At 45.7% G+C, this 20,896-nt stretch overlaps 1 protein-coding gene across 1 annotated transcript in view; it reads left to right on the top strand.

Annotated features, from left to right (window-relative positions):
• PRKCH (protein kinase C eta) overlaps positions 1-20,896 on the top strand; it is a 169,636-nt gene that overhangs the window by 85,180 nt on the left and 63,560 nt on the right. Inside the window, exon 10 of the mRNA XM_037901135.2 lies at positions 14,849-15,003. Coding sequence (XP_037757063.1) covers positions 14,849-15,003 — 155 coding nt within the window. The remainder of the gene's footprint in view (positions 1-14,848; positions 15,004-20,896) is intronic.

Below are 20,896 nucleotides of genomic sequence, written 5' to 3'. Positions count from 1 at the left end.
ATATGGGGGTGGAGGGTGAGCAGACAGCATGGGTGGAGGGAGGGAGGCAGGGGCTGGAGGCTTGGAAAGTCTCCTAGCTCACCTCTGCCTAAAATGGCTGGGGCAATGGGGCACCTGAAACAGAAGCTATCATGGCTATCCACAAATAATAATACATTGTAAATATAGATACGTGCTGAAATTCCCTCCAGAGGATCTTCCTCTTGGACCCCAGCCTGGGTTTCTGGCTGGGACTTGGGCTCCGTTGTTGCAGGACAGGAATTGGGTTGGCTTTCTACCTGGCTGGCATCAGAGCCTGGCTCTCAGGGGACAACTCCTCACTGCCCTCTTCATTCTCATCCTCCAGTGAGTGTTGCTGGTTATCCTTGGGAGGGATGGAGAAGAGTGGTCAGAAGGTTCCACAACCTTTCTGGGTTGGGTGGTTATGTATTTATGCAAAATCCTGTCCAGTTCCTCAGAAAATGGGTAGGTTACAAGTCCCTTGCCAGATTATTTCTGGTCATCCTGGGTTTTAATATAGGTCCTGCTGAGCTGCTTGTGCTTTATCTGGCTCTGCTCAACAGCAACATTGCATCTAACTCAATTTGCAGCAAATGTAGTCCACTTTGGAAGAGGATTCCGGAGTTTGTGATAAATGCAGAGATTGTGTGCTGTGATGGATTGCGTTGTGTGTATGCAAGCATTTTTGAACTGGATTAATTTGACTTAATCTGGTTTAAACCCCTTGTGTAGACATTAAGCCCTCTGCCACGACATTTGGATTTGGCTGAGAGTAATGTTTCTAGTATGGCATGTTCCAAGAGGCTCAGTAATGCTTGGCATTCTTTTAGGTCATAAGTAGAGGCCAGAAAGGGAAGCATCGTTAGGGATGCGAGCAGGCTGGCTAACCTAGTGAGGAGGGCTTTAAACTAGGTTCACCGGGGGAAGGAGACCAAAGCCCTGAGGTAAGTGGGAAAGCGGGATGACGGGAGGAAACACAGGCAGGAACGTCTGTGAGGGGCAGGCTCCTGCCTCATACTGAGAAGGAGGGGCGATCAGCAGGTTATCTCAAGTGCTTATATACAAATGCACAAAGCCTTGGAAACAAGCAGGGAGAACTGGAGGTCCTGGTGATGTCAAGGAATTATGACGTGATTGGAATAACAGAGACTTGGTGGGATAACTCACATGACTGGATCACTGTCATGGATGGTTATAAACTGTTCAGGAAGGACAGGCAGGGCAGAAAAGGTGGTGGAGTAGCACTGTATGTAAGGGAGCAGTATGACTGCTCAGAGCTCCGGTGCGAAACTGCAGAAAAACCCGAGTGTCTATGGATTAAGTTTAGAAGTGTGAGCAACAAGAGTGATGTAGTGGTGGGAGTCTGATTTAGACCACCGGACCAGGGGGATGAGGTGGATGAGGCTTTCTTCCGGCAACTCGCAGAAGCTACTAGATCGCACGCCCTGGTTCTCATGGGTGACTTTAATTTTCCTGATATTTGCTGGGAGAGCAATACAGCGGTGCATAGACAATCCAGGAAGTTTTTGGAAAGCGTAGGGGACAATTTCCTGGTGCAAGTGCTAGACGAGCCAACTGGGGGGGGAGCTTTTCTTGACCTGCTGCTCACAAACAGGGAAGAATTAGTGGGGGAAGCAAAAGTGGACGGGAATCTGGGAGGCAGTGACCATGAGTTGGTTGAGTTCAGGATCCTGACGCAGGGAAGAAAGGTAAGCAGCAGGATATGGACCCTGGACTTCAGGAAAGCAGACTTCGACTCCCTCAGGGAGCGGATGGGTAGGATCCCCTGGGGGACTAACATGAAGGGGAAAGGAGTCCAGGAGAGCTGGCTGTATTTCAAGGAATCCCTGTTGAGGTTACAGGGACAAACCATCCCGATGAGTCGAAAGAATAGTAAATATGGCAGGCGACCAGCTTGGCTTAACGGTGAAATCCTAGCGGATCTTAAACATAAAAAAGAAGCTTACAAGAAGTGGAAGGTTGGACATATGACCAGGGAAGAGTATAAAAATATTGCTCGGGCATGTAGGAATGAAATCAGGAGGGCCAAATCGCACCTGGAGCTGCAGCTAGCAAGAGATGTCAAGAGTAACAAGAAGGGTTTCTTCAGGTATGTTGGCAACAAGAAGAAAGCCAAGGAAAGTGTGGGCCCCTTACTGAATGAGGGAGGCAACCTAGTGACAGAGGATGTGGAAAAAGCTAATGTGCTCAATGCTTTTTTTGCCTCTGTCTTCACTAACAAGGACAGCTCCCAGACTGCTGCGCTGGGCATCACAACATGGGGAGTAGATGGCCAGCCCTCTGTGGAGAAAGAGGTGGTTAGGGACTATTTAGAAAAGCTGGACGTGCACAAGTCCATGGGGCCGGAGGAGTTGCATCCGAGAGTGCTAAAGGAATTGGTGGATGTGATTGCAGAGCCATTGGCCATTATCTTTGAAAACTCGTGGCGAACGGGGGAAGTCCCAGATGACTGGAAAAAGGCTAATGTAGTGCCAATCTTTAAAAAAGGGAAGAAGGAGGATCCTGGGAACTACAGGCCAGTCAGCCTCACCTCAGTCCCCGGAAAAATCATGGAGCAGGTCCTCAAGGAATCAATCCTGAAGCACTTACACGAGAGGAAAGTGATCAGGAACAGTCAGCATGGATTCACCAAGGGTAGGTCATGCCTGACTAATCTAATAGCCTTCTATGATGAGATTACTGATTCTGTGGATGAAGGGAAAGCAGTGGATGTGTTGTTTCTTGACTTTAGCAAAGCTTTTGACATGGTCTCCCACAGTATTCTTGTCAGCAAGTTAAAGAAGTATGGGCTGGATGAATGCACTATAAGGTGGGTAGAAAGTTGGCTAGATTGTCGGGCTCAACGGGTGGTGATCAATGGCTCCATGTCTAGTTGGCAGCCGGTGTCAAGTGGAGTGCCCCAGGGGTCGGTCCTGGGGCCGGTTTTGTTCAATATCTTTATAAATGATCTGGAGGATGGTGTGGATTGCACTCTCAGCAAATTTGCGGATGATACTAAACTGGGAGGAGTGGTAGATACGCTGGAGGGCAGGGATAGGATACAGAGGGACCTAGACAAATTGGAGGATTGGGCCAAAAGAAATCTGATGCGGTTCAATAAGGATAAGTGCAGGGTCCTGCACTTAGGACGGAAGAACCCAATGCACAGCTACAGACTAGGGACCGAATGGCTAGGCAGCAGTTCTGCGGAAAAGGACCTAGGGGTTACAGTGGATGAGAAGCTGGATATGAGTCAGCAGTGTGCCCTTGTTGCCAAGAAGGCCAATGGCATTTTGGGATGTATAAGTAGGCGCATAGCGAGCAGATCGAGGGACGTGATCGTTCCCCTCTATTCGACATTGGTGAGGCCTCATCTGGAGTACTGTGTCCAGTTTTGGGCCCCACACTACAAGAAGGACGTGGATAAATTGGAGAGAGTCCAGCGAAGGGCAACAGAAATGATTAGGGGTCTGGAACACATGACTTATGAGGAGAGGCTGAGGGAACTGGGATTGTTTAGTCTGCAGAAGAGAAGAATGAGGGGGGATTTGATAGCTGCTTTCAACTACCTGAGAGGTGGTTCCAGAGAGGATGGTTCTAGACTATTCTCAGTAGTAGAAGAGGACAGGACAAGGAGTAATGGTCTCAAGTTGCAGTGGGGGAGGTTTAGGTTGGATATTAGGAAAAACTTTTTCACTAGGAGGGTGGAGAAACACTGGAATGCGTTACCTAGGGAGGTGGTAGAATCTCCTTCCTTGGAAGTTTTTAAGGTCAGGCTTGACAAAGCCTTGGCTGGGATGATTTGATTGGGGATTGGTCCTGCTTTGAGCAGGGGGTTGGACTAGATGACCTCCTGAGGTCCCTTCCAACCCTGATATTCTATGATTCTATGACCTGCTACAAAGCCCTTTTTTGGTCAGACTGTAGCTGAGGTACTCAAGTGTAGGATGGGTAGGTTACTGCCTTCCTTTCTGGTGTGGAATAGTATCTTTTGAGGCCATCAGAAAAGAACTAGATACGTTCATGGAGGATAGGTCCATCAATGGCTATTAGCCAGGACAGGCAGGGATGGTGTCCCTAGCCTCGGTTTGCCAGAAGCTGGGAATGGCCTACAGGGGATGGATCACTTGATGATTACCTGTTCTGTTCATTCCCTCTGGGGCACCTGGCTTTGGCCACTGTCGGAAGACAGGATACTGGGCTAGATGGACCTTTGGTCTGACCCAATATGGCAGTTCTTATGTTCATCACCAACTCTAGAGTGTAGATTAGTTTACAGGATACTCCATGAGTGTCGAAAGCAGTGCAGTTCCTATCGGCAGAGTGAATTGCCTCCAATCTATGGACTATTACAGGAAAAATCAATCTGATCCTGCATGTCCTGATTTAAATTGGTGACGTGTAAAATATGACCCTCTCATACAGGAATTAATATGGTGCTAGCTGCATCCATGCTTTAAATACCACTGCTATTAGCTAGGGTGACTTTCCTGACCTGTGTGGACCGGGTATTTTTGATAGGAGAACAATGTGAAAGCCATTATATAGGCCCCTCCATCTACAACGGTTTATTACACGTTTTAGAATTTAGTCAAACACAAGCTATTATGTTTCATCCAGGGGTAACTGGATGATACTTTGTCTGTATGACGCAGGAGGTCAGACTAGATCAGGGGTTCTCAAACTTCATTGCACCGCAACCCCCTTCTGACAACAAAAATTACTACACAACCCCAGGAGTGTGGGGTGAAGTTTGAGCCCACCTGAGCTTCCCTCCCCACCTCTGCTCCAGGTAGGGGGGCAAAAACCAAACCCCAAACCCCCAGTGCCTCTTGGGGGGGAGACCAAAGCTGAAGTCCTGTCACCTGAGCTCTTGTGCTTCGGCCCTCGGTAGTTAGGCTCGGGCTTTGGCCCCAGGCCCCAACAAGTCTAAACCTGCCCTGGCATCCCCATTAAAACGGGGTCGCGACCCACTTTGGGATCCCAACCCGCAGTTCGAAAACCACTGGACTACGTGATCAAATGGTCCCTTCTGGCCTTGAAATCTATGAATCTGTGGCGTAGAAGGGATTGAAACTGAACCAATTCACGAACAGCCTGTGTGGCTGGGGGCCAACTCATGGTGAAATTAGTGCTGTCATAACTTGGCTGAGAACCAGCCAGCTGAGACTCGGCCTCGCTGAGGCAGGGGTAATGCTTTTTTGGCTGAGGGAGCAACCTGCTTTGCTGTCTAGATGATGTTTAAGAGGTCGGCACAGTCCTGACAAATCAGGCCCTAAGGCCAACACTTTCAAAGTGACTGTTGGGTGTCTTAATTTTTGGATCCCCCACTGGAAAGATCTTGAACCTAGTTTCCAGAGGTGCTGAGCACCCACAAGTCTATCTGAAGCCAGGGGGAGCTGCAGGCACTCTGCATCTCTGAAAATCGGTCCAGAGTTGTCTCAAGTCACGTGCCCACAAACTGAGGCACCCAAATCCAGTGGCTGCCTTTGAAAACGTGGCTGCAAGCGGTGTGGTCCCGGTTATCCTTGGAGAGCCCTCTCTCCTTGTGCGATCCTATGGCAGCTGCAGTAGCTGAGATGCATACACTCACAGGTCCCTGTCTTGAATGGGAGCAGTTGGTGGCTGGACATGATCAAGTGCCCTTGATTCTTAAATTTATTCCCCTTCTAGAGCTAACAGGACCTGACTCTTTGACTTGCCAGACATGCTGCCAGGGCTACATAGCTTCCCACACTCCTCACAAGGGGACAAGTGAAGCAGGAGAAGAATATTTTGTTTACAGTGGGTGGAAGTATTTACTTTATGGATAAGGACTCAGAGGGTTTTTTTGGGGGGATGTGCTTTTATTGTTTAACTCCATGTGTAGACCCCTCGATTTTGGGATTCTTTTTTTCTAATGAAATAGAAATAAATAAATAAGCAGCAATAAACATCATCCCTTTGTGTGCATTCTGGGTAGAATTTTGTGATCATGTGATGAGTTCACCATGGAACCTTCGTGTCATTTAAGATGTACTTGGACTTAAGGTAGTGGGAGGAGCAACATAGAGTTTGCAGGAGGTATGTGTCACAGGGGGTGGGGAGGGGCAGCCCTTTAAGAGGAGTTGGGGCCCAACATCACCTGTGATGGATCCGCTGCCTCCTAGCTGAGATTGATCAAGTGATTGTAAAAGCCAGCAAGTGGTTCTGATGAAAAGGATTGCTGCAGGAGGGGGGTGGGTTCCTGTTGCTGGCCCCAGGAGCAGGGGGAGGGAGAAGCAGGGGAAAAGGCTTTTCAGCCTGCTTTGGTCAAGAGAATAGCTTTGTTTAACTTTTGTGTTGAAGAATAAAACAGGGCCCCAAAGGAAGGGCCTGAGCAGACTTTTGGGCTTGGCATTAGTCCTTCCTGGGCTGGGGCGACCGGCCAGGAGCCTCTGGTACCTCAAAGGGTGCAGTGTTCCAGAGAGATGAATGAGATTGACTTGAAACCTCTTAAAATTGCTGCAGCAGACAAGGTTTCCACTATACAGAAGGGGTAAAGAAAATACACAGACATTGTGATTTAGTTCAATGCATTCTCATGCACTGATGAAGTGTTAACTGATTCTCAGTGGTGCTGGGCACCCACCGCGCGCGCGCGCTCTCCCTCTTCCTCCCTCTCTCTCTCTCTCACACACACACACTCTCACTCACACACAGGCCTTTACTCAGAGAGAGACTGGAGAAATGTTACAGGAAGCTGGAAAGAACCAGTTTAATTGTCTGTGCCTCCAGGGAGTTTCCTTAAGTAATGTTCAGTTGTTTTAGGAATGCGGTGAATGGAAGTTGGTCTTGTGCCTGCTATCAGCCATGTAAAATAACAAAGCACTGTCAAATGATGACTCAGCAGTTCCTGGAGCTGGAACTGTGACGTCAGGAATTCATTGTTGTAAGAGCAGGCCCAGAGCGAGAAACTGATGTGTGTTTCTCAGAAATGTACTCACTCAGAAATATAAGCCAGGCAAAACCCTAGATTAAATTCCTCTAATGACAGGAAGTCCTCTGCCCTCTCAAAGGACAGCCACTGTGCATGATTTTGCTTGCTTTGGAGAAATAAATGCAGCATTACTCTGTCATTTCTGAAATGTGTTAGTTTTTCATTATGCCTTCATTAGCTAAATAAAGATAACAAAAACATAAAAAAATAAATAAATCCCAGCAGTTCACAGCCTTTAGGTTTACAGGGCTCATAATACTATTTGTGGCATGCTGCAATTTGATTTCTCCTAGGCATAAATTGTTGCTCATAGCAGCATGAACTTGTGAACTGATTGAAGACTTCAGCATGCAAATAAAATGTCCAGTGAAATTGCAATAAAATGAGTTTGCAATTAACTGTTAATTGCTGAATTTTCGTAGTCCTTGTCAGAGCCCACAAGATTTCCAAATGGCCAGCTATCATCACTGGCTATCATCAATTTGACTGTATTTAAGAGCCATAGCTAATGTGTATGAACAATTCCTATGACAAAGGTTGGACTGGACGTAATGGCTTATCTCCGTTAATTATTCTGACTTGAAAGCAAAGGCCTTGAAGGTCAGTATAATCAGTATAGCTCCATTGCAGACAGCTAGGAATCTGGCTCAAAAATTAAATCTACTTCAGAACACTTTTCAAAGAAAGATTGTATTAGTGACTTCTCTCCATTTCTCTCCTCCGCTGCTGCTGCTTCTAATCCCTTCTTACTCTGGACACTGCTGAGTACTATCCAGTCTATCAGTCTATCCTCTGTAATTGTGTAAACCTCTTAGTTTAGAATGCCAGAGCTCATTAGGATTCAGGACTGGTTTAGTGGGTGAGAGTTTCAAAGATGATCAGTCATATTATTGACTCATAAATGTTTGGGGGGGAAATTGTGAAATTTGTCAAATAAATCATTTGGCCTGTTCCATGCTCTAGTGCATCTGGACTCCATTGTAGTTAGAGCACTGCAATGCTGGTGAAGTTTGACCTGTGTTTTTTATCAGCATGGTATTTAGAAAACAGTCGTTGATTTCCAAGCTTCCAGCCAAGACTTAAAGTGAGTAGGGTTGTGTGAGGTTGCAGAGCTATGCAAAAAAAATAAATAAAGCAGGAGTTTTGAGTAGCCCTGAGGCAAACCGACTGCCCTTGAGATGGCATGATGATAATACTTTTACCAGCTGTCCAACCCCTACACTAATTTACTACTTATTTATTATGAACTAATAAAATTCCATTATTGAACAAAGACAGACCTGTCCTGTTGGCTTCCACTGTGCAAAGAGTAAATTGCTGAGTACTGTTGTAAAGCACTTTCAACGAGGGAAAAGAGAGTGAAAATGTCCCTTGCTCTCTAGTGGAGTCTTTTGACTTTGATGGGTTTCAGATTGGGCCCTAAATTTGCCTGCCAATGAATCGCATGCACCAGCCATATATGTGGAGATTAAATGCTTACACAGTATGAAATTCCACATTCAAGTGGAATTTCTGAACATGCTGGATAACCATATACCAGATTTCAGTGTCCTCCAAATGCTCCCTTATATGGACACTACAAACTTTAAAGTCTTTGGACGAAAAAAATAAAATTGCTCGTAGTTAAATTTTGTTAAACGAGTAATTAAGGATCTGATCCTACAAAGGCATTCACATGAGTCAGTAGGTATAAGGGGTCTGCCTGCATGGATCTGTTTGCAGGACTGAGGCCTATGACAACTTCAGGATGAGATTCTATGCTGTGCAGCCTGAAGGAAGAAGGGTCTAATGTGGCTTTAAGCCACCTTTGCACCCTTTCAATCTTGGGCTGCTCTGAGGGCAGGAGAGGCCCCCAGTGTAATTTATACAGATCTGGAGGCCTATCTAAGTAGGGCAGCCTCCTTAGGGCTTCTCTATGGGCCCTGTCATGTCTCAGAATCTCTGCACCACTCTCTGATGCATCCCTGCCCTGACACGCTCCTGGTATGCCCCCTACACAAGGAATTGTGAGGACGCTTTCCCTGAAGCTGCCTTACTGCTCTCTTAGTCCATTCCTGCATCAGGGGAATTGTCTCCTGTCCCGAACTGGGATTTTTAGGGCCCATTTATGCTACTTCAGCCCTTTGATTAAGCATAAAGGGGTCTGAGCAGAGGTGAGGATTTCATGCCAGAAGTCTTTATCATTGAGCTGCAGACCAGATAGACTGCCTAAGGCAAGTCTCTGGACTGATGCTGATCTTGCACTGCCTGTAACCATTTTGTGTGTGGACACTAACTGTGTTACAGCTGTGTTATGTTATAGCTAGAGTTGGTCAGGAATTCTCCAACAGAACAATTTTTTGACGGAAAATGTCTGTGGGGAAAAATTACAATTCTAATGAAAAAATTGGGGAAAATTGAAACCAGATCTCCTCAGCTGGAAGGAATCTTATCCATTTCATTTTCTGCCTGAAAGTTTTGTCCTGTTTGGGGATGATTTTTTTCCCCCCAAGAACGTGAAATTTTTCACAAGAAGGGATCTCTGTTTTCCAGCCAACTCTAGCTGTAACAGTTTTTGAAGAGCGTTTCAGACATGGTTATAAGTATGTGCCAGGCTGTGGAGAACAAGTGTATCTCATTTGCTGTTCCATGGTATGCAACTATAACTTATTTTCACAGGCAGATGCCATTCACTTCAGTGACCCAGACAGTCCTAGAAATCAGTGCCCCTATTCCTGCCTGAATCAGCTCACTCACAAAAGCGCCAGTGTCCCAGCCACTAATCTCAAAGGGTATTTCTACACAGCCTGGTTTGACAGACTTGGGGTAGATGGGCTTATGCTAGTGCTCTAAAAATAGTTGTGTAGGCAGCACTTTGGAAATTTTGGCTGGGCTGGAGCTCGACTTCTGAAGCCCAAGGGGATGGGAGGGGGTAGGTTTCAGAGCCCAATTTCAAGCCAGAGCTGCATCTTCAAAGCACGGTCTACCCACCTATTTTGAAAATGCTGGCACGAGCCCTGCTATCCCAAGCCTGTCAGCCTGGACTGGGTGGCTTGCTCTGATGGGCTGTCTAGACATACCCTTAACCCTAATCGTAATCCTGCAAGCGGCTCAGTGCCCACACAAAGCCCCCTGGAAATCTACCTGGAGCAGCTTGCAGAATCCGGGCCTAACTGGAAGGAGTTCCCTTCAAAGCCCCAGGGTGCCTTTCCAAGCAAAAAGGAGGAGGTGCATTTGAGTTACATGAGGCCCCTCATTAGGGACAGAGCATGTAGCTCCCACAGTACTCTTGACTAGAGCTGGGGAATTTTGTGCGTGTGTGTGTGTGTGTGTGAGAATATTTTTTTCACCAAAAAATACAGATTCAGCTCAACCAAAACTATTCACAAACTTGGGTTGAATGCAGTGAATCGTTTCGGTTGGAAAACAAATCAGGGGGGGAAAAGATCCAGAAACATTTCATTTGTGGTGCTATCCAAAACATTTGGTTTGATCTGACACCTTTATTTTTTTTCCCCCAGGTTTGTTTTTGTTTGTTTGTTTTTTGCAGTTTTTTGGTTTTGTCAAGAAAAACTTTTTAAAAAATTGTTTGTCTGATCCCAAATTATTTTTGGTTTTTTTACTTCGACCACCACCATTATCTGCCGAGCCCTGTTCCTAACTCCTGCCAGCTTAGTAAGCAAGATGAGAAATAAACCGAATTGTCCTGCAGAGGAATCTACAGCACTCATGTTTGGACACTGGCCAGCCGGAAAACAAACCCATCTGAGTCAGATCACTTTATTTCACTGAATTGTTTCTTTAATTTACAGTAACAGTTGGCACTGTGGCTTTGTTGATTGTTGATTCCAATCCAAAATGGTGCAACAGGATTTCCTGTTGTGGTTGTCGTTGCTGTGAAGCCTCTAACGTCGCTGTTTCCTGTTGACTCAAATTCTTAATTTCTTCTTATTGCTAGTGTCAGACAAAGATAACAGATCAGGGAAAGCGTCTTCTGAGACACAGCATGTAAAACACTGAGGAGGATTTCAGCAGTGCGTCTCTGTCAAAAACACAGTCCAATCCTCAGCCCATCCTAACTCCCATTTGTACCTATCCAGCAACTCAAAGTGGACTGAAAGCTGTCTTAAACTAGCAGATGAAGACTTTTCTCGCCCCCTCTGCCCCACCTCAGTACAGGGGACATTCCCAAGTGAAGAGTGGGCAGTCGTGGCCTGCGGAGTAGCTCCTTGGGAGCCTTTATCCACCAGTACGAGTTAGAGCTGCACTGAGACTGCTCTAACTTGTGCTGAGAGCCCAAGGTCAGGAGAGGCAGAATAGTGATGTAAAGCTCTCTATCCCTGCCCATCCTCTGGGCATGCCAAGCATTGCTGTGGAGTGCCAGATAATCTACCCCTAACTTTATTATTAAAGCCATTTGCTGTGTAAACCCCCCTTCCTGGTTCATCGACATTTCATAATATTTGTCCCTATTTTTAAATGCTGTAATCTCCTTTGTTAATAAAATGTCATTGTTTCAGAATGCTTATTTTTCTCCTTAGGATACCTTTGGAGTGATTATTTAGTTGGTCTTTGCAGTTTAGCAGGTTGATGGCCCCACTTGTGAATACCAATAGAAAATCTTACTTAGTTCCTCCTCCCCCAAGCATATTCATTAGTGCTGATCTTTATAATATATGCTATCGTGCATGTAAGAAGCCAATGCACAAATGCTGAATTGTGAACAAATTACAATACCCACCCCATCTCTTCTACTTAGTCAGACCCACAGTACTGAAAAGTGTTAGTAAACTGGGCAATTAGCAACCCTGAGGGAAAGAATTAATTTGGATAGGCAGAAGTTATGCTGAAGGCTAAATGGGAGAGTCTCAATAGCGAAACAATCCTGATTTATAGTCTCTGCATGTGAGCATATGCAGAGGTAAGTCTCTAGCTGCTATCGTTGCGAAGAAAACCTTCAGACTGTGACCTGAATGTAATGCATATAGTGATGTTTGCCTGAGTTTGCGGAGAGCCCGAAACAATAGCTGTGGACTGCCCCATTCATTTCAATATCTGTTAATTCAGATGCCAATGATATTTTAAACATTGCTGTTTCAGTGCACCTGTAAGCATGTGAGAAAGGAGGGAAGTATTAGACTATGAAAATCTACAGCAACATAGCCCAAAGTGTGAGGTATGCCCCCCAAGGAGGTCATGAAGGACTAGCTGGGGTGGGGAAGCAGAGCATATATGAATTAAGATAGGAGGGGATTGCAGTGGTTTCATTTTCCTGAAGTTCAGCTATAAAAAAAGAAACAACAGTGACAAACACTGCACTATTGCAATCGCTATATTCCTAAATACACATACCCAAACAATATGGTGCTGGTGAATTAAATAACTTCATGTAGGCAGTGGGTCAGGAAGGAATTTTAAGGAGGAATTTGAATGAAGAGGTGGGCCATGGCCTAGTGAACTGATCTAAATTCTACCAGATTTCATACCTGCTCCCACCTTTTCATGTGCTGTGTATTTATACCTGCGACTGTATTTTCCACTCCATGCATCTGAGGAAATGGGTTCTAGCCCACGAAAGCTTATGTCCAAATAAATTTGTTCGTCTCTAAGGTGCCACAAGGACTCCTCGTTGTTTTTACCACAGTGTATGTTCCTTATTCTTGATCTACGTCCTTCTAAGGGCTTGTCTACACTGAGATGCTATTGCAGAAAAATTTTAAAGCACAACAGCTATTCTTCACTAACTTCTTGTGTGCGCACGCTTATTCCCTAGTAAGAGTACCTTTTATGCAGTGTAGCTTAGTCCAGTGAGTCAAGGAAGCATTAGCTTACTAATGTTAAGGCTAGGTTCTTTTCAGGTCAACTTTTACCTTGACAGTATTTCTCAAATTGGGAGAGTTGGTTATTCTTATTTGATCGGCAGTTTTACTTCACCCAGAACTAAGTACATATGGATTAAGGTAAACCACACAAAGACATTCATAGTAAGGAATAAGGGTGTCCTCATGGGGAAGTAGTATGCAATAGCTATTCCAGGCTATTTCTCCATGTAGACGAGCCCTAATATTAGACCAAAGTGAAACAGTAAAGGATCATTGCTGTTTGTATGGATTTCAAACAGCATTTAAGGCTCGTGTGGTGTGATCGTTTTCCCCACAGTAGTTTCAAATGTTGGCTGAGTATTTTTAGATTCCCGGGTCTGGGGTCTCATCTATCTTTAACTTTGCTGCTTCTGAAGAGAGCTGAAAGATTCCATCAACTCAAGTAGCAGATTAACAAAGGCCCATGAGGGTGAAGAGAGGAATGCTGTTATCACCAGTCACAAGCCATTTGGCTTCCTTCTTATGTCTTCAGCGCCAGCTGTAAAATGAAAGGATTCCTGGTTTGCTTTTCTTCTGCTGTTTGAATCTCAAGATGTTAATGGCAGTGGTCATTTCAAGCTGGCCAGATGCAAGAGACTGGCGAGAACCAAACACCCAGAATTTAGAGATGAGATTAAAACCTTGGGTCATAGATTAGTAATGCTCAATCATGGGAGGGGGATTTGGAGAAGGGCAGGTCAAAAAGCATCATAAAGAAATCAAACTTTCTCAAGTTAATCCTTTATTTACCTTTCAGACGAGACTTTTCTGTGGTTCAGAATGAAAGCTTTAGTGACAAAACAATTAGAAGAACAGAACATAATGATATTTAAACATGGAGGCAAATTTTGAGCCAGGGTCAAACAAGCCTTTGATTTATTTTCATTTGCAATTTTTTTGCATACACTGGACTGCATTCTTTCCTCCCTATGCCCCCCAACACAGAGCACGCACCAATTTTGCACATGCACATTTTTCATTTTTGTGTCCAGATTGCTTAATTGGAGATCCAGCTGCATGAACTGCATATTCAACAGCTTTCTCCACATTTATGGACCTCTGCAAAAATATAGGCACTCAAAGAACAGCATCAGTTCAGTGACTCTTTGCTCATTTACTGCAAGGAACTATGTATTGCACTTTCACACAGCAGAGTCTTTACTGTATACCCAGTCTTCATCAGCTCCTACATCCAACAAAGGTCTGTAGATTAATAATCAATGTTATGAAAGGCTGACATTTCAAGATTTTAAAGACCATTTCCATGATCCTAGCTTGTAAAGCAATAAAAATTCTCTGAAGCCGATTCTAGGGATGCTCTAGGTGTGACATCATTATTGTTATAACCTTTCCTTTAAAATGGTAAAGCTATGCCCTATAAGGAATCTGAGCAAACATGGCATAGTGATGCCCACAAATCTAGTGTATTTACATCTTGAGTTTGACAGTCAACACCTATTCCCTGAATAAAGGGGAAATTGAAGTCCTAGAATTGAAAGTATTACAATATGTACTTGTGCATTACTTGCACTGCATCATGTGCACCTAACTGTGTCTCAAATCCCTATAGAGTATAGTAAAGGGTAAAATTAGTAGATGATATATAGAAATTCAAGTATGATTCTACTTTAAGAAGCCACAGCATCTAATAAAGATTGATATACTTTCTATAGATCTTTTGAGCCATCCAGAGATATCTACAGAAGGGATATAATTCTCTATTGAATTGGATTGGGGTGGTTAATAAAAACCTATAGAAAGGTTACAATTATCTATTAAATTCTCTAGGAGTCTTTTTGTAAGCTTGCATCTGCTCATGTGTACAGACCAAATGAACATATTTCATTATTGAGATGTTTGGGAGGGGGTTTTTGACAGATCTAGTTTTTGACTTAACCTCCCTGGAAAGATCACATTTTTCAGCATCGCTTGGTGTTTTTTTCTGCTTTTGTTTTGGGGAGAATAGTTTAGATTTGAATTCATTTCTGCATGGGACAGGATAAGCTGATTAATGCTCTTTTGTCCATGTTATGTTTGTGTGTCTGTGAAGGATCGCCTGTTCTTCGTCATGGAGTTCGTGAATGGTGGGGACTTGATGTTCCATATTCAGAAGTCGCGTCGGTTTGATGAAGCTCGAGCCCGCTTCTATGCTGCAGAAATTATTTCAGCCCTCATGTTTCTCCACGAGAAAGGCATCATTTATCGGTGAGTTCTGGATTTCATTTACTCTCCTGGTCTAAGCTGCCCTTTTTGCACTTGGGCGAATAATCCCTCGCTAGCCACTGGGAATCAGTTAACAAATGTAATGACAATCGCTCTGTTTCCTTGCTGCTTATTATCAAAGGTGCTCACAGCCTGCAGGAGGCAGGGAAACTACCTGATACAATATTTACTACGGGGGGCAGGAGAGGGGAACCATCATTGCAAGACCAGTTATATGTCTAGGAACAGAAATGAAAATATCATCCTTACATGCCCAAGATACGGGGCCAAATGCTGAATTGGTGTCAACTAGTATTGCTCCACTGACTTCAGTGAAGCAAAGCTGATTTACACCAGCTCAGCATCTGGCCCACAGACATTTGCACTTATCAAGGCGCCTGTATTAATGGGAAATTGGATAGCTGCTGAGTGTTAGCTGCTGAAAAACAGATGCCTCCTCTCAATAGGAATCAGCCTAGCCTGCCGCTGCTGAGTACAAATCAAGGTCACAACAAAGAGGGAGTAGGTTAGGTAAAAGCGTTCTGTGTTATCTGGGGCATAAATACGATGAGCTGTTTCCCCTGCCAGTGAGTGATTTGTCATTTATAGCCCTGTCCGCATGGCCTGAATCCAACCGGGACTGTTGTTCCTCTGCATTCCCCCTCAATGCCCATTTATGCAACAGACAGAACAATGAGTCCAACACACACGTCTAACATGACTCAGAACGTCCACACAAGGTTTTTTTTTTCCTAGCACAACTAAATATCAGACATCATCTTTTGTCCACACCCACCACTTTGCATGATTGTGTTTATATCAGTGCAGTCTAGGAAAATCTGAGTTTTGTCCCCACGCTGCTTCAGATGCTCCTGTCAGGCTAGAGGATTATGTGTGTTTTTTCAAGATACTATTTCCCTCTCCATGGCTACATAGCATTCCGATCCCAGAATCCATCAGGGTCTGGAGGGCCAGTGTCAAGGCTAATTCCCCCCTCTGGCACTTGAGTCCAGAAGTGGGGGCCTGCAAGGATTTTTAAAAATTAATACTGGCAACTCGAGGCTTGTATTGAACTCCCAAGGTTACAGCTTCTCTCTGACCTTGGGTGGGGAGATGCTGCCACCACCCAAGTGCAAAACCCCCCTTTTTGAAACCCAGGAAGATGCACTTAGGAATTCCTTCCTATGGGGTACCCTCAAGCTCTTACACCACCCCCCCTCCAGGAAAGAGCTGAGAAAGAAAACAAAGAAAATTAGCTGTTGCCACCAGCTAATTAAACAACATATGCAGAAACCTCTTAGGGACACACAAATTCAATCCTGTTTTTAAAAACGGTAAATTTTATTAAAACAATACAAGGATTAAGCATCAAGATAGCTTCTTGAGGTCCAGCTTAAAGGTTACAAGTAAAACAAAAGCATCTGCGGTTAGCACAGCGGAGTCCACAAGCCATAAAGAAATAAAAGAGATAAACCTAATCGCGTCTTTCTAGAGATTCCTCATCTACTTACACATCTGGGGGTTTCAAATAAGTAGTTCTAGTATGATCTCATGATTTTTCATACCTGGCTTCAAGCTTCTCATATCATAACTGCTGCCCTGTTCCCCTCTTCCCCGGAGAACAGCAACAGACCACAAGGGAAGTTTTTTCCAGTTTTTAAAAATTCTAATCGTCCCATTGGCTTTTTTGGTCAGGTGCCCACTCCCTTTCTTTTACCTAGCCAGGGAGACTTTTTAACCCTTCACAGGTAAAGCAAGCAAAGAACAGCCACCAAGAGGGACTTCATGGCTGGCTGGGTGTCAGTAAAAGAGAGCGGTCCTTTCCCCTCCCCCGCCCCCCTTCATTTATCACAGCCAGTTTGGCTGTTGACCATCCCTTGTGTAATGCCCCAACGCTTCCCAATTGCCAGTCTGATTACCCTGTGATCATCAGGCCAGAGTGGATCACTGGTTCTGGATCATGGAGGCTGGTCTGGCAAAGATCACGATGCCAGAAATTTTTGAGAATTCCAGCATGTATGCAAGGGGGCAGACTATGTGAGACACTTCATAGACCTGGATGGAATGTCTAGCGCAGTGAGCATCCAAGATACTGGGAGGACATGATTAAGAGTACTGTCTATAAAACTTGGTGCAATGCACTTTCGGATGTCCTCTCATTCAGAGGGTAGGAGGACTGGCTAATTAGATTACACAGGTTCTTTTAGGGGTTCCCAACAGCAAATCTGTCATGTTTCATATTCAGTTATGGCCTGACAATCCTGCCACAGCCCCACTCTCCAGCCAGGCCTTTACATGGTATGCCAGGACTGTTAAGAGCTTTGTGGGGGTGTGGACATGCTCTGTGCCGATTCAAGCACGTTACATTACAGTCTGGTTACAAATATGTGGCTAGATCTTGCAGCAGGATCCACACGGGTAGACTCCTGTGCCCATGCAGAACAGCCCCATTGAAGACAGTGGCCATTGGTATTATTTTGTACTGTAGGTCAGGCCAAACACCATTTGATCGTTAGCTCCTAAGGTTTCGCTCATCTGAGCCTGTTCCCAGATTGTTTCTCACACTACTAATGTTGAAACCTTGTTTTCAAAACCGGTTTAGCTTGGTGCTCAGCAATCATCTGTTCTTCTTCAAGTGCTGGTTCATGTCAATTCCAATCAGGTGTGTGCACGACGGCTGGAAGATTTTTCCCCCAACAGCATCCGGAGGGTCGGCCTGGGTGCCCCCAGGAGTCATGCCTTCATGGCGCCCAATATAGGACCCTGCTGACCCGCCAGCCTCTCAGATCTTTCTTACTGGTGGTGACCACTAGCTGGAACAAACTGTTGCTCTTGCTTTGCAAGCGCGTTTGGCCAATGTCCACTCTTTGTGTTTGTATATTGCTGCAGAAGTGAGACTTTTAACTATCATTATTAAAGAAATATCAGCTGAGGTTTAGTTCTCAAGTCAGCACCTTCTATTTAGAGCTGCTTTCTGAAGCATGCTGATAAGTATATTGCAGTTCCATATCACATCATACAAGGGGAAAAAATTAGACTGAAATTCACCCATGGAATTAAGGACATGGTTTTTCATATGCCAAATCATAGTTCTTTGCTCCGCGGACTTTGCTAGTGTTGCAGCTTTTGAGCAGATTTTGGCTCAGTTTGTGCTATATACTACTAGGCAAAAGCATAGTCACGGTTAAGGTTGTTGCATGTAGAATCCTCTTTCATAGTGCAGCAGTTGTGCGCTCTTTTTTATTTTTTTTTTTAAACATACATCCAAAGGAAAACTCCACCATCAGCTTGGGCAAGGATATATGAGTTTGCTCACAGCGCTGTGTGAAGTGTGTATGTAATATTCTTCTTGAGGCAGCTTATTCTTCGGGCTTGTCTACACTGGCAATTTACAGCGCTGCAACTTTCTCGGTCAGGGGTGTGAAAAAACCCCACCCTGAGCGCAGCAAGTTTCAGTGCTGTAAAGCACCAGTGTGGACAGTGGACCAGCACTGGGAGCTACGCCACTCGTGGAGGTGGGGTTTTTTAGAGCGCTGGGAGAGCTCTCTTCCACCGCTCTGCCGTGACCACACAAGCCATGTAAAAGCGCTGCCAGTGTAGACTAGCCCTGAGTTTGCGTTTTCCAGCTCACTAGTTCTCTGAGGGGAATAAAGCACACTTGAATGTTGTGCATACTTTTTAAAAAAAAACAAAAAAAAACCCATGATATCAGTATTATGTCTGAGCTACAGTATGCTGTACTGCAGCCTATATGTGCTGCCGTATATACTAGCCTTAACAAATAACAAAAGGGATTGGCATGAGTTGGTTAGTGCTAGTTAGTGTTAGTAGTAGTTCATAAGTTTCCTTTTGGGGGTTCGCCCTCCCCACCAACGCTCCCCCGGTACAAGGGTATGCCCCGTCCCCCAGGGTTCAAGCTCTGTGAGGATGTGGAAAATTTATGCCTGAGAGCGACCTGCACCCTTCCTGTCTGCAGTGTCTCGGGGAGAGCCACCAGAAGGACAGGTGCAGAATTTGCAAAGGGTTCCACCCTAGGACCTTAAAAGACTTGGAGCAAAGGCTCTAGATCCTTCTAATGGAGGTGGCACTCCGTCCACAATCCTACCCGTGGTTGGCAGAACCCACGCCCAGCCTCTCCTCATCGGTGCGCAGTGCTCCAGCACTGAAGCTGTGCAAGCCGGTGCTGAGGAAGGACCCCAAGGAATCACGGCACTGCCACAGGTCCGCCCATAGACAATCTTCTGAGAGACACCGGTCTCAGTCCCTGGTGCCCCAGAAAAAGAAAAGGCCAGAGCGGGGTCGCTCTCCTGCCTCCAAGCCCAAGGAGGCCCCTCCTGCCACCCTTAACTTGGAGGACACGTACTTTCAAATAGCAATGACTCTGCCCCACAGAAAATACCTCAGGTTTGTGGTGAACAACAACCATGATCGGTTCAGTTCTCCCTTTTGGCCTGTCAGTGGCACCTCAAGTGTTCACCAAGTGCATGGCTGTTGTGGCCACATTCCCACACAGGTGTCAGGTACAGGTGTTCCCGTACCTCGACGACTGGCTGATCAAGGATTGCTCCAGGTCCCAAGTGCAGGCACAGGTCGACTTCATAAGAATGATATTTGATGAACTGGGGCCTCCTGAACGAGGGGAAATCAACACTGTCCCCGGTTCAGAGGATAGAGTTCATAGGGGGCAGTACTGGACTCGATACAAACCAGGGCATACCTCCTGGAAGCAAGATTTCGGTCCCTGGGTGACATCATACGAGGTCTCAGGGAGTTCCCCACCACCACAGCAAGGAATTGCCTGAAACTCCTGAGATCTACGTAGTAGGGATTCAGATTTCAACCTCTTCAGTCATGGCTAGCGTTAGTGTATCAGCCAGTCCGGGACAGTTTGGATAGGTTTGTAACCCTGCCTCACCCGGTATTCAACTCCCTCCTGTGGTGGCTTGACCCACAGTAGTATGTGCAGGGGTCCCCTTCACCAACCCTCAGCCATCCCTCTCACTAGTGACAGACGCATCAGGCTTGGGCTGGGAGCTGAGAGACCTCAGAACACAAGGCCTCTGGTCTCAGGCAGATCTCGCTCTACACCATCAATATCAGAGAGCGGTGCACCTGGCATGCCAGACTTTCAGAACCCACCTAGCAGGGAGATGTGTATCAGTCATGACAGACAACACCACAGACAACACCACAGCGACACCAACACTCCTCTCCCCTGTGCCAGGAAGCCCTCATGCTGTGGACTTCTGTGTAGACACTCGATACACCTGCAAGTATCGTACCTCCCTGGAGTACAGAACGAGTTGGTGGACCATCTCAGCAGGTCGTTCCATGGCCATGAGTGGTCCCTTCGCCTGGACGTAGTGAACTCAATCTTCCATCAGTGGGGTTTTCCCCAGATAGACCTGTTTGCCACGCAACGCAACAGGAAGTGTCAGCAATTCTGCTCCTTCCTGAATCACAGCCCAGGCTCTATCGCGGGCACGTTTCTTTTCCCATGGGGAGTCCTTCTCCTATACGTGTTTCCACCCATCCCTCTCGTTCACAAGGTGCTCCTCAAGATTCAGAGTGAATGAGCTTTGGTGATTTGATAACTCCAGCCTGGCCCCGCCAGCACTGGTACACATCAGTCCTGGAAATGTCCTTGGAAGCCCCAGTCACCTTGCCACTCTTCCTGGACCTAATAACTCAGGATCACAGCTGTGTCCAACATCCAAACTTTGCGTCGCTCCACCTTACGGCATGGAAGCTCCATGGCTGAACGCGGGGAGCTTTCTTGCTCTGATCAAGTCAGACAAGTTCTCCTTGGCAGCAGGAAACACTCTGCAAGAGCTATCTACCTTGCCAAGTGGAAGAGATTTTCAGTCTGGTCGACTCAGCACCATTCGTCTCTGAT

Source organism: Chelonia mydas, chromosome 6 (assembly GCF_015237465.2).
Source record: "Chelonia mydas isolate rCheMyd1 chromosome 6, rCheMyd1.pri.v2, whole genome shotgun sequence".
NCBI classification, from domain to species: Eukaryota; Metazoa; Chordata; order Testudines; family Cheloniidae; genus Chelonia; species Chelonia mydas.
Note: the sequence above shows the minus strand (reverse complement) of the source record. Positions and strands in the feature narration are given on the sequence as shown.